The 14515-nt window shown below is 40.4% G+C and overlaps 2 protein-coding genes across 2 annotated transcripts in view; one reads left to right on the top strand and one right to left on the bottom strand.

The window, feature by feature from the left end:
* Positions 1-1088: 1088 nt before the first annotated feature.
* Positions 1089-3563, bottom strand: LOC120732614 (tripartite motif-containing protein 16-like). Its single transcript, XM_040030386.1, has one exon. It carries the CDS (start codon positions 3381-3383, stop codon positions 1722-1724), a length of 1662 nt encoding a protein of 553 aa, XP_039886320.1. The 5' UTR covers positions 3384-3563; the 3' UTR covers positions 1089-1721.
* Positions 3564-9521: 5958 nt separating this feature from the next.
* Positions 9522-14515, top strand: part of phka1a (phosphorylase kinase, alpha 1a (muscle)) — a 31383-nt gene continuing 26389 nt past the window's right edge. Inside the window, 1 exon segment of the mRNA XM_040030269.1 lies at positions 9522-9842. Coding sequence (XP_039886203.1) covers positions 9765-9842 — 78 coding nt within the window. The 5' untranslated portion in view covers positions 9522-9764.

Genomic DNA, 14515 nt, shown 5'->3' with positions numbered 1-14515 from the left:
CCTAGCTGGTTATCTACGACTTCATCTCCCAGGGCTGCTTTTGTCTAAAGCTGAGCAGAAGGCTTTAAAGATGTGTGTTATCAACAGGAGCACTCTGTCAGAGAGTTTCTCTTTCTTTTACTGGGAATACCATGAGACCAAATGTATGTTCTACTCTTAAATCTGCTTCAGAGGCTGTGAGACGCTTTTCTACGGCAATGAGGTGGCGTGACTAACAGAATGACTGCTTTTGGAGTGAGCCAGGCCAGTAAGAACAGTCATATGCAACCAGGACCTACAGGAAGTGGTAAAGCCTGGAGAAAACCCACAGTCTGTTTTGAGCTGCTCTTGCTTCTGAAACAGATTAAACAAGCTCCAACATGCTAATTTGCATCTTTACCTGAGGAAGGTAAACAAGACGTTGTAGTTTACAAAGCAAATACTCTGACTTACCATGAGGTGGCAGTGCGGGCCCAATGGATCACCCACAAGCACACAATAAAGGACACAAAACATCTCATGAGGCTAAGTGGACTATATCTTTGGTTTTTCATATCAGACTTCTGAAAGTTCAGATGTGTAGCAAGATGGTTTTGGTTCATCATCAGGGGAGAACTGCTGAGAAACCCCATTTGGTTTAGTGCTGTGAGAACCAAAGCGATAGATTATGGAGAAAACAAAGACCTTTGGGGGGGCTGAACACAGAAGACTCCTGGGTCTATTGCTTAAGACTGAAAAAAAGGAAAACATGATACTTTCTAGGAAGAACTCTATACATGCATCACATTGGGGTGATGAACTGTCTTTATTATTTTCTACTGCTTGACACTTCTGTTTGAATTCAAATCATCTGAATGTTAATCACTGTTTCAATGTGAATATCCCAACAATGGGAATTATAAAGCCTGTCTTGTCGTATATATTTCAACAGTTTCAAAACCTAAGCTTGTATTTTGATGAAAAAAATGACATATAATCAGCTGTTTAAAAGGATACTTTAAAAGTACATTAAAAAAAAAAACTAACTCAACATTTGTATTCAGTTTTTGTGTGGATAGAGAAATCATTACGCAAATCTACTACTGAATTATATAAATATTCAAGGTGTGAAAAGTTGTTGGAATAAAACTAAACTCATCTTTATTAGACAACTATGTCATATCTGTGGTCATCACAAATGTTACAAACATGATAACGGGTCAATAACAGTGAACAAATTCGAAACTAATGACATCATGTAACAGCTGGACTGATACAATAAATACTGCAGACACTATTAAAAATAGTCAGCCTGTTTAACCTACTGCCCTCACTAGTTCATTTTTAACAATCAATAATTATTGTTAAACATTATTTTTTAAGAATGTACAACTGATTTTATATTATTATGGGTGTACTGAACGCATCATTACAGTTATTTTCTTAAAATGCAAAAGATGTAAAAGGAAGAAAAATGATTGAGAAAGTTCATGAATGATTCATACAGTGAGACAGAAAACCTCACAGCAACGGTATAAACCGTACAAAATAAATCTCACATTTTGATTAATGATACATGTGCAGACACTGGCACTCATCATACCTAGCTGCTACTGAGTTCATGTTCCTGTGCACAAAGAAATCTATCAGATTTTAATCAATATTTCATGTTTCCCCGTGACACCTGCTTAAGATGTTTGACTGGCATTTGATCAGTGAGTAAAGGAAAGAACAAGATGGGTTCATAAACCAATGAAGACGGTCTACTTTATCTCATTAAATGTAGCAGTGTTGTCAGCCCAAAAACTCTTCCAAATCCACAGTCCAGCATAGAGCGGCTTAGTGAATGTGGTCTGGACTCTGTGGAGGAGGGCCATGGTGTCAGAGACGCTGTAGAAAGAAAGAACACCTGCTCTGGGATCCACGTACACTCCTACTTTGGAGGACAGAGGGCCTGAGAGGGGAGTTGTGATTTTATTGTGTCTGAATTTGTAGCAGTCACCGTAACACTCTAATGCCCAGGAATTATTATTGCTTCCAAATTCACTTTGATCCAGGTTATTTTTATTCTTGTATGTCACAGCAACTGAAAGGCCTTTCCCTTTCATCTCCACCTCCCAGTAACAAGGTCCAATCAGACTCTCCTTACTCAGGACCTGCTGGTGGTTGGAAAACCTGTCCTTTCTTTGAAAAGAAAAGTCATTAGTTGGATGTTGAACAGTGTTTGACACAGATTTGTTCTGATTAGACAGAAATATTTTAGGGTGCACTGTATCTGAATCCATTGTCAGTTGGTACGAATATTTTAAAAACTCATCTCTGGTCTTAGGCTTGCTTTGTGGCAATAAAACATCCACTGATCTCACTGTCAGAGTGATCTTCCTCCATTCTTCAGCTAGAAAAGCTTTGATTTTATCTCTGACTTCTAACACTGCTGTTTGCAGATCCTCAAAGTATTTAACTGGACACATTTTGAAGCTTGGTGAATCTGTATAATCGTTGAGTTTGAAAGGCAGGGAGTAGCTGAGTAGAAACTCTGTGTTGTCCTCTGTGTGTAAAAGCTGCTTCAGCTCCTCGTCCATCTTCTTCAGCTCAGTGATCTCCTGCTCCAGCTTCTTCTGAAGCATTACAACTCGACTCTCTTCCTCTTTCTGCTGGAGTTGTATCTGCTGCTTTAGACTTTTTCCCTTTTCTTTAATGTAACTCACCAGCTCATTGATGATGGTCTCACTGTCCTTCATTGCTTCATCAGACGACACTTTAATCCCCTCTACCTCTTTATCAAGCACTTTCACTTCCTCCTGTCTTCTCTGAATCCTCTGCTGGATTTTTTGCAGAATCAGCTTGAGATCTTTCTGCCTGTGTTTCCTTTCTTCTTCAACTTGAACCGTGTTATGGTGATTATGTTCATTCACACAGCAGACATAACAGATACACTTTTGATCAGTACGGCAGAAAATCTTCATCACCTCATTATGAGTTGAACAGATGTTCCCTTTCAGCCAGTTGGATGGTTTGACCAGCTTGTGTTTGTCAAAGGCAGAGGAGTCATAGTGAGGCTGGAGGTGTTGCTCACAATAAGAAACCAAACATACCAGACAGGACTTCACTGCTTTCAGCTTCTTTTCAGTGCAGACATCACAGGAAACATCTTCAGGTCCAGCATAGCAGAGATCAGCTGAAGCAGGTCGGATTGCAGGTGTCTTCAAGTCCTCTACTAACTCTGCTAACATGGTGTTTTTCACCAGCTCAGGCCTCGGTGCAAAGACTTTTCTGCACTGAGGACAGCTGTAGGCTCCTTTTGGTTCCTCTTTATCCCAGTGTCTTTTAATGCAGCTCATACAGTAGTTGTGTCCACAGGGAATAGTGACCGGCTTCTTCAGTAGATCCAGACAGACTGAACAGCAGAGTTTTTCCTGATCCATTGTCTGTCCTGTGTGAATGTCCCGTGTGAATCTTTGTATGTGAAGGTGAATGTCAACCAGTTTTACTGTGGAGGGAAAAGTGGTGTGTATCGGGTTACACTCTGTTTCAGGAAATCACGAGGGAAGTCACACTTGACAGTAGGGTGTTTCAGTAGATAAATGTCATTCAGTGGAATTATTTCACAGTTCCCTTTTCCCCCCTTACTTGATTATGTTTTTCTGTGTTTTTTTTATTGTCCATGCTTTTATTTTGCATTTATTTCAGTAAGCTTTACTTCTCTCAATTACCCACTCCTGGTTGAATCCACTATACTGGTGTTATGTATAACCAATTAGGACTAAGCATTGCTCAGGTGGGACCAATGGCATGTGTGGGGGTGGGACAGATGGTCTGTTGACAGAGAGAAGAGCAGGTAAAACAAGATAGGGCAACAAAGAGCCAATCAAGTTCAAAATTCAGAAGTAATGTGATTTCTTTTTACAGTTTTCCAACTTTCTAGTTTTGGTACTGTTTGATACCAAGTGAATACAGGGCCAGCAACACTGTTACCAATTACTGATACTGACACTTTTAAGAAGTGAGTCACATGACAACAACAAAACACAGTAGAGCACAGGAGGAGCAAGCTGTGCATGTAAGTTGGGAGAACAGTAATGTTTGCAGAGACATGCAAAGACATGTCTGCTTACTGATGAAATGGGAGCAATGTACAGAGCATAGGAGAGAGAATCTAAAACTGAAGTATCAGTCCCCACACTAGTATGGTATCAATATGACTGATATTTAGATTGGTCCACCTATTACTAAATTCTGGTAATCAATAAGTTATTGAGTGATTTGTATTACAACTTTATTTTTTACTTCATCTGCATCTGTATCATCTGCAAATGTAATTATAATATTGGTAACATAAGCAAGAGTGCAGTACATCCTAATTGTTGTTCTTAAAGCAACAATAGCTAATTTCATGGTAGGAGGACAGGACCATTTACCAGAGGGCAGAACCGTACACATTGCATCTGTAAGGCAAGTATAGCAAATTTCCAGATCAGTAGCATTAGCTCGCAAAAATAATACGCAGTTTTTAATCCTACTTTGCACAACATTTCTATGAGCATTCAAACTGCATATAGTTAACAGAGATGTCACCTAACTATTACACCGACTAATTCCTCTGATGACGCTGATAGGAGAGTGGGCTAGTGAGCAAATCTAATAACTAAGGTGATGTTTATGGTTTTACCTTTATAGTTACCTGCACACAGTAGTTAGCGTTCAGTACACATGCTTTTTTGGATGTGCACAGATCTATCTTTTCAAGTGTCCCCTGCACTTACAAAGACTTGTTTTTCTTTTTGTCAGCAAACTCATTAAATGACTTCTTGGCTTCAAGGGGTACTGTGAAAAGGTGTTGTGCCTTGTTCGCCGGCTATGTCCCCCTCATTCACTTGCAGTGTTGGGTAAGTTACTTTAACTTAGTAACTTAGTTACATTACTAGTTACTTCTATCAAAAGTAACTCAGTTACTTCAAGTTACTCGTTACTTTCAGAATAACTAGTTACTAGGGAAAGTAACTTTGGTTTTACTCAGAATTGTCTTGTTAATGTGTTGCTTCCGTAACTGGATACCCAGCAAGTTTGCCAGTCTTCTAGCTTGCTTACTTGCCACCAGAGATGGGCAGTAACTCGTTACTTGTAACGCGTTACTGTAATCTGATTACTTTTTTCAAGTAATGAGTAAAGTAAGGGATTACTATTGCAAAATCGGTAATTAGATTACCATTACTTTCCCGTAGGAACGCTGCATTACTGCGTTACTAAAACCGTGATTTTTTTGCGAGAATGTCTCATGACAGTGACGTAAGCGAGTGCGCCGTTGGTGACAACAGCTGTGTGCAGATCAACAATGGATCACATATCGATTGTGGGAGAGAGTATGAGCGTGCAGCGTTTAAAGCGTGGAAGTACTGACCTTACTTTGAGTTTGATTCCATAAAAAGTGACAAAAACATTAGTGTCCGTTGTGCGTGGGAAGAAAACTTCTTTTTACAGTGAAAAAAAACCCTAAACTTCCAAGCAAGCACCGAGTGCGCTACGACATAATGGGAAATTCACAGAGAAACTCACGGATTCTTCAACTGACCGCTGCGGCACACCTGCACCAGGGTAAACCTCCGCCTACCGCAGTCCTGCTTTACAGGTGAAAATAGAGCAAAAGGACCGCTGAGTCTTTGACTTTATTTATTTTATGCTGTGTTTTAGTTGCATCTATGTCAAAGAATGAGTGTAAACACAAAAAATATTTTATTTTATGTGCTGAAATGTGTAGAAAATAGGTTTAAATGTTAAACTAATTTATTCAAGTCAGAGAATGTTGGTTATAATTAAATTTTTGCTTGATGCATAAAGTTAAAAGATTAAAACTGATAAAACAAGTTAAAAAAAAGAGACTTTTCCATTTGATTACATTTTGTATGATGGATTATGTAGAAAAAGTAGAAAGATGGGCTGAAAGATCTATCGCTTTATCACCTATTCAGGTTGTAAATCGTGTTTTTAAAAAGTAACTAAGTAACTAAGTAACTAAGTAATTAATTACTTTTTTGGGGAAGTAATCAGTAATTAGTTACTGATTACTTTTTTCAAGTAACTTGACCAACACTGCTTGCCACAAGTGCACTGTGCCACCTACCAATAGAAAGGAAGAAAATAATGTGCACATTTCCACGAGAGAAATCCCACGCCTGATTCTATCCTAGCCTGCTTTTTACATCCAACACAAAAACTGCAGTCATGGTGCTTTCGATTGTACTCAGAACTCGGAAATTCTGCCTTCTGAATAGGAAGATGTAGGTAACACCAGACTGCAGATGAGCTGCATACAGGGCTGGACTAGGACAAAAAAAAAATCGTCCCGGGAATTTGACTAGAGACCAGCCCACCATTATAGGAAAAATCATAAAGACTTTGAATGAAAACAAACACTGTTGTGACAGTGATGTACACTGTTCTGATGGTATATATGTATCAATCTATCAATTGTTTGTTGTAAGATTCAGATAATTATTTTTTAAAAGCTAGACATTTTAAATGAGAATAAGAAAGAAAAGTATTTCCTTGTGCCCCCCTTTCCCCGTTAATGCCCTACATGGACCCCTGACAAAACTTTGCTAGACCCGCCCCTGCACAGTTACCAGCTGTCAGCTACGTAAAAAAGCATCCTGGTGTTATTTGTCTCTCAGAAACAGTTCATAACTTCCCTTCAACTCATTCATGTCACCTAAAAGGTAAACCTGTTTCTCCATCACCTGTTCAGCTCTGATGATTCAGTAAGGACATCTCCTGGTTTCATCTTCATGTTTCCCTGTCACCAGATAACCAAACCGATATCATGACCACCAGTTTACAGCTGTGGCTCCAGCAAACATCAGCTGAATTTTTGCCAAGTCACTGTTTATTTTGCCACTGCCAAGTATTACCCTTATATACGTTAAGTAAACCTTGTTAAAACGTTCCTTCCACCTCCACTCTGGGTTACTGCACTTTGGTTCAGTTCGAGTTACCAGCCTCAGGGCCCCTTTGACACATATTGTCTGTTCACAGCAAAAATCTTCCAAAGCATTAAATCTAAAAACAACTCCACACCTTTTATCTGCTTAACTGATAATGACATGACGAATGAACTGCCCATGAGATAGCCTTTGAGTTAACTGTCAAATTACTTCTTGTCCTTTTAAAAAGAGGTTGGCACATGTAGGAGCTCAAACTGCTAAACTCTTCATCCAGTTTAAATGTGGATACTCTAAAATGAAAGCTGTCTGTGTCCATTATATCTATAACTGGAGTATGTTTCAATAAACAGGTAAAAGACACAACTTGTGTAGGTGTCCAAATATATGTGTACATAACTGTAAATATTTAAATGTGTCAGTGTCATCTGGTGAAAGCATTTCTTTATTCTTTTTCTCTCTCAGTCAATTATGTATTGCTGTGTTTTTCTGTTTGGCATGCCCTCATTTCCCACCATGATCCACTCCAGATTCATATACAAGGTCTTAAATGATCTTTATTATTATTATTATTATTATTATTATTGCTTTTAAGTTATGACAATCAGAACGCACAGGACCGGGGGACGAGAAAGGAAAAAAGGAAGGACAAGGAGAGAAGAATAGAGGACAAGAGAAACAGAGAGAAAAGACAGTGATATCTTTTTGATCATGTGCTTGATTAAATAAACCTAACTAATTGTAATATCTAGATATTGTGTACGTATGAGACTTAACTCTGTGAGGTCTGAGTCATGAGCCTATCCCAAAGTTCTGTAGAGAAGAAAAAAGTCAGTGACTGAAAACTCTGAAATATCCTGAGTGATATCTCAGAGTGACGCTGAAAAACTTGTTCATGCATTTATTACTTTTGTACTTCTTCTGTTTATTACTTCTAGCCTGGACTAGTGTAATTCATTATTTTCAGGATGTCCTTTAAACTTCTTGAAAAGCCTTCCGTTAATCCAAAATGCTGCAGCAAGAGTCCTGGCAGGAACTAGAAAGAAAGAGCATATTTCTTACATACTGGCATCTCTTCACTGACTCCCTGTTAAATCCAGAATCAAATTTAAAATCCTGCTCCTCATATACAAGGTCTTAAATAAGCAGACCTTATCTTATCTTAAAGACCCCATAATACCGTATCACCCCAACAGAGAACTTTGCTCTGTGGTTCTGTGGAACCAGCTTCTAGTTTTGATTCAAGAGACAGACACTGTCTCTACTTTTAAGATTAGCCTTAAAACTTTCCATTTTGATAAAGCACATACTTAGTGCTCCCTTAGTTATGCTACAATACTACAATAATTCAACAAAATACATTTGGTGAGGAAGGATCTTAAGAAAGCTTTTGTTCCTGCCCAACATTCCCTTTTCAAGGCTCCAAATCAGCAGATAACAGGGTGGTTTCACATAAATTAGCACATCTTCCTGCACACTTTTTAAAATAAAAACTGAAACTAGCTCTTATTCACTGTGCACTCCTGCCATCTGCTGGTCACAATTGGGACAAGCTTTCCCACTCGAATCCTGAAGACATTTACAAATAATGACACAGGGCTGCAGGTTATTCCAGCTGTCAGTGGATGAGGAGTAAAGTCCAGTCCACTTCAGTCTATCTCAGAGTCATGACCATTGCACAGGGCAGTATTTACCAAAAACTTCTTTACATTGCCTTTAAGTATAGTATAATGCAACATGGCAGTGCACTGTTCCCTCACAGCAAAAAGTTTTAATTCCACCATCAGCCAGATACTTAGTTTGCATGTTTTTCCTGTGTCTGCATGGATTCTCTCCGGGTACTCTGGCTTCCTCCCACAGCCCCAGAGTTGGGTCAGGTTAACTGCTAATTCTATAATGCCCATGAGTATGAATGGCTGTCTGAGTTTCTTTGTTAGCTCTGCAACATCCTGGTGATCTGTCCAGGGTGTACCATACTGGGATAGGTTCTAGCCCCCGCCCCCCATGATGGTGGACTGGGAGAAAATAGGTTAATTATATTGATGTGTAGTTCATGTGTCAGTATTCCCAGAATAAGCAGTTCAGTTAAGGCAGGTGTGTCAAACATATGGTCCAGGTGTCTGAATCGGCCGGGCCCACTTATTTCATTCTGGTCCAGTGTGGAAAATATGAAGGAATCCAAAATTGTTGGACAGCTTTTCCTACTAATAAAACGTCCTCTAAGGTCATTCATACTAAACAAAAATAGTTAAGTAAGAGAAGAAGAAGCAAGTGACCTGTTTTTTTTTATTCACTACTACAGAATTAAAACTTTAAAAAAATAAAAAAATAAAAACCTGTTTTATAATTACAGGACATTCTTTTCTATAGTTTTACACAATTATTTCTTGCATTTTAAGCCCAAAGAGTCTTGCTGACAGATTTCTTTAATTTACTACAGGAGCATTTATTTATTATGTAAAGACTGACATTGAAATTGCACTTCTTTTTTTTCTAATATTAAGATATCTCCAGGACTAAAAGTGTAGTTAAACTTTTTGTTTGACATCTTTGAGCTATAGGATAACAGTGCAGAGCCCTTTCCTCCTTTCTACGCTTTTATTTTGAAGTCTCCACCATTCCGGTGTCTTCCTGGTACTGGTACTTCCGGGAACCAGCTTATCGCAGCCAGCTTTGGGTTCAGGTTACAGCTCCAGGCTGCCGCCGAGCTGTTTTTATGACAGCCGGGCAGAAGCTCCTCCGGTCACCGTAATAGCGGGCCTCTTTTCCGGCTTGTTGGACCCCAGAGAGGGGAAGTGGAAATGACTTTTCTGGGGAGCTTTTAGAGAGTTTTCCTTCTGCCCTCCTGAAGTGAACCGTTGACTTGTCACCATGAGAAGTCGGAGCAACTCGGGCGTTAAATTGGACAACTATGCCCGGATAGTGCAGCAGACTATCCTGCGGCACCAAGTGAGTGTGAAGCGTTGTTGTTTCACAGCTGTTTAGCGACCGTTAGCTTTAAAATACACAGTTAGGCGGTGTCATGTGTGCAGGCAGTGTTAGCTGGTCCGCTGCGAGTTAAACTCAGATGTTTTCATGCATGCAGGAGGTGAGGCAGGGCGATATTTCGCAAGGCTGCAGAGCTCTTTGAATCACACACACTTTCCCTGAAGAGTGTGTGTGTGTGTGTGTGTGTGTGTGTGTAGCTGTGAGTGTAATGGAGGTCTTTGATGCACTGGGGAAGTTTTTGCCATTTTATGTCAACGTGTTCTGAAGAGGCCAAAACTATGCGGACATGTTAAATTTTACATCCTCTTGCAGGGGCGGTTTCAGAGTGTTTTAAATGGGGTGGCCCACGGGACATTACAGTGTTTGATTAGAAATAAAGACAAATGTTTAAATTTGTATCAATATTATATAAAAACTCTGGGCGTGATAGTCCAGTCTTAAATGCAAAAGAAACTTTAAGTATTTAATGTAAAAGTACCCATGTAAGTGCTTCATTAAGGCAAATGGGGGTAGAGGGGGTCGATTTCATAACTCCTCCAGTATGCATGTCCAAGTATCCTCCTACAAGGTGCCGAACCCCTAATCAGAGTGAGCGTGTGCATGAATGTTAGACAAGGCCCTTAGATACAGAGAAAAGCACTTGTATGAATGTGTGTGTGATTGAGTCAAAAGTGTTCAGATTGCTCAGTTACAGTAAAGTAGTGCTACACAAGTACCATTTTATTCATCAAAAGCTTACCAACAAGTGTTGTGGCGCAACAAATACTTAAAGTACATTCATGAAGTACTTGAGTGGTCCTAGCCATGCTTTCCATTCAATGGGGGTTGTTAGAGTAATATTTCTCATATGGTTGGTGTCCAGCCATATTTTACAGGGGGTAGTGGCACCCCAGCCATTCAACAATGAGCACCCCTGTAATATGGCTGTTTGAATAACTGCTGCTGCAGTTTCTGATGTAATATTTTGTAACTGGGCTGCAGGTGTTGCCCATAATTAATCAGAAGGTCAGAAGGTAACTAATCAGAAGGTCGGTAGTTTGATCCCAGGCTGCCTCCTGGCTGCATGCCAAATATCCTTGGGCAAGATACTAACCCCGTGTTTGCCTACTGGTGATGGTCAGAGGGCCCGGTGGCGCCAGTGTCTGGCAGCCTCGCCTCTGTCAGTGCGCCCCAGGGCAGCTGTGGCTACAGTGTGGCTTGCCATCACCAGTGTGTGAATGTGTGCGTGAATGGGTGAATGTCTGAATGTAGTGTAAAGCGCTTTGGGGTCCTTAGGGACTAAGTAAAGCGCTATACAAATGCAGGCCATTTACCATAATTAGAACGAGTCCTGATTACTGACATTAAGAGACCCCTCTATCATCCTGCATCGAGGAAACTAGTATTGTTGGTATTATTTTGTTTTATTATTTTTTTTTAAGGTTTTAGTAGTCATAACTGCTTGAGTTTATTTTCTTTTCCCCTCTCTTCAGTCATTCATTTTTATTTACTTTACTTAATTTGATCAACTTACAAGCAGTACATTAAAAATGGGGGGGGGGGGGCAGTGTGTTTTCCCTGTCTCGCATACACTGGGAGAGAGTCGACCTTCAGCAGCGGTGTCATATTCACTTTCACTAAAGGTCACCCCGGGCAAGTTCAGACTTGTTGTTTATTAACATGCTTTTAATTTAATGAATGAAGCATGTCTCATTAAGCTGTTTCATGTTCAGTTTGGTCAGTTTATTAGTTTCCTTCACTCATTCAAGCAAAACGATGTTCTCATCATATTTCTATTCAGAGGCTTTAAAACAAACAGCCACCTCAAATTAGCCTGTTTCACAAACCTGAATGTGAGAGCCGCTGGTAGTTTGGGCCATTTAAGGCAACCAAATTAATCCTGATGTTAACGGAAAGTAACAAGCCTTTGTCGCCGTGCACAGGAGTCATACAGCCCGATCTGCTTCCATGAATCTGGCTGCACATAAACATGAAATGTGCCTTTGACTTTTGGCTCAGAGAGACATTTTCCTGTGGCTGCAGCCTGCATTCAGTTCAGAGATGCTCTGAAGCCCAAATATCTCTGCTGGTGTGAGCATGAAAACATCAGCGTTCCTCTAAAACAGAAATTTGTGGGCCTCATTTTAGACTCTGTAAAATATTAGACTCTGAGGTGATCAGACATCTCCCACAGTTTGTTTCTTTGAGTTATCCAGCTTATTAATTTGCAACTACAGTGCTAGTGTACCTGTCTATGTGCTTTGTGCTATGTGCTCAGATTTGTGTATGCCATCCCTCCACTACAATGATAACTTCAAATCTATGGCCTGGCCACCTCTGATGTTGTACGATACCTCCGGCTCACAGAAAGTGTTGAATTTAGTCCTTTGCACAGCCAAAAACAGCACAAATAATCTCGATACCCTTGACTTTGTGCACTGCAGTGTTGCTACGTCAGTACAGGGAACATGAGCTGCAGCAACAAAGCTCAAATCATATTATTGCTTAAAATATCCCAGCGTGCTTCAGGATTAACATTTTCCTTCATCTGGGTAAAGAGTAAAGCAAAGAGCAGGGAGAATAACAGCAGATAACCCCACACATCTACCCTTGTATCGGCTGGTGTGTCTTCGTCCTGTCACAGTTTACATAGAAGCTACAGAGATTAGCGAGTCCTGTTTACAGAAGAGCACGTTGATAAGATCGGTGACGCTTTGGAGACAAAAACAGAGCAAAGGAATTAAAAATGGTAAAAGAGAGGCTGAGGTTAAAGTAAAGCAAACACAACAACTCCACCCAGAAAGGACAGAGGACAGTTCACCTTCTTAAAGAGGAAATCACTCTCTAAAAGAGAGGAAAACACCTGGAAAAGCTTCTGGTAATAGCACTGTTTTGGATTTTGGAGTTTATAGAGTTTATAAGTTGGAGGAAGAGCGTAAGAAGCCTGGGGAGGGGTGATCCTGGATTGTCTCACTGCCGAGTTTGTAGTCCTGTAGACAAATTCAGTGTGAGGTCACTTTTTGAACAAGTCCCAAGTGGCTGCTTAGCCAGCCCGCAGTTGTATACAGTTCACTGCTCAGATGGATCAGTGCACTAAGGACCGCAGTTACTCAGTGAGAGCTGAGGCCCTTGCTGCAGCTGCAAGCTGAGAGACTCTGATATATGCGAGTGAAAAAGATCTGCAGCAGTTTGTCCTGTTATAAAAGCAACTAAACAAGCTGTTCCACACACGAATCACTCGAACCATTCTCACTTTTAGAGCTTGACAACACCTCGCTGTGTTTCTGCAACACATTCACAAAACACTTTGAGTGTCATTTCTGTTGGTGATGAAACCTGTGTTGATGCTGAAATCTCTGACAGCCGTACTATGTCTTGTGCATGTGATAAAATGACATTTGGACATTCTTTAGGCAGCAGGTAGCAAGACAGACAGCAGCGATTCACATTTGCTGATCTGAAAAGTGCATTTTGCTGTCAAACAACCTCGCTATAACAGGAAGAAAGAGTTCTCTACTCGTAGAAAAGGACTTTGCAATTATCCGGTTTTATTAGCAAACACCAACCTTAGGGGAAATGAAGAGAAGCATGCACAGTTACAGCTGTGCTGCTCGTGCAGTAAGGGGAAATGCATGCTTAGTCTTCAAATTCCCCTCGTCCATTACATTGACAAAAATGACTCAACATTTTCTATAATGGTCTTTTTTTTCCAGAATGGAGGGAGTGTGTAATTGGTTCAGTTTGTCTGTCAGTCTGTTTGTTATCAGTTTAGCATCCACAGTTTTCAATCCATCTTTTTTTCAATTTTGTGTGACGGCAGATGTCGATAACAACTCGAGCTGCTTTAACTTTATTCAAAATCAGATCAAGGCCACACCAAATGGCCTTGATCAAAAACAAACCAAAAACTTTGTTACCCACAAGTTTTTATAGATTCTCTTCAGACTTCACAACAATATACTAGGCTCTGGGGGACATGAGTACCAAGGTTGGCTAAGCATTTGGACTTGACCTTCACTGTTAGTACTCAAGGTCAAAGTTGACCATGAGAAAGAAATGTGAAGAAACCATATCCAGTAATATGTCATATGAAAGGGCATCGTGAGAGCTGTAGCACACACTTTTTATTTTTTCAGTACGTTACACTATGACAGAGGTCTCCAACTTCAGGCCTTGAGGGCCGGTGTCCTGCAGGTATTAGATATAACCGTGGGTCAACACACCTGAGTCACATGATTAGTTCATTACCAGGCCTCTGGAGAACTTCAGGACATGTTGAGGAGGTCTCTTAGCCATTTAAATCAGCTGTGTTGGACCAAGGACACATCTGAAACCTGCAGGACACCGGCCCTCGAGGCCTGGAGTTGGAGACCCCTGCCCTACAACATCACAATGACGCTGTAATGGGCTGACGTCAGCATGTTGTCATAAAAACATTATAAAACATCAAAGTTGTAGTATAAGCTGTGCTGTCTGCTGTTGCTGTCATTGGATGCACTATTTAAAACCAACAATTTGGCTGATGGTTCACACCAGTATGAAGGGAAAACAAAGAAGCTCTTTCAGTCCTTCCCTGAGCCGTTGATGAATGAGTACCAATGTACAGATGTTAGTGTACCTGTGAGTCCTGCTAAAATGATGAGCTCTCCATCTGT

This window comes from Simochromis diagramma, unplaced genomic scaffold, assembly GCF_900408965.1.
Source record: "Simochromis diagramma unplaced genomic scaffold, fSimDia1.1 OVJJ01000382.1, whole genome shotgun sequence".
Lineage (NCBI taxonomy): Eukaryota > Metazoa > Chordata > Actinopteri > Cichliformes > Cichlidae > Simochromis > Simochromis diagramma.
This window is presented reverse-complemented; position numbering and strand designations above follow the sequence as displayed.

Excerpts from the sequence above, each read along its gene's own strand:
- LOC120732614 (XM_040030386.1), bottom strand. The coding sequence starts at position 3,383 with ATGGATCAGGAAAAACTCTGCTGTTCAGTCTGTCTGGATCTACTGAAG.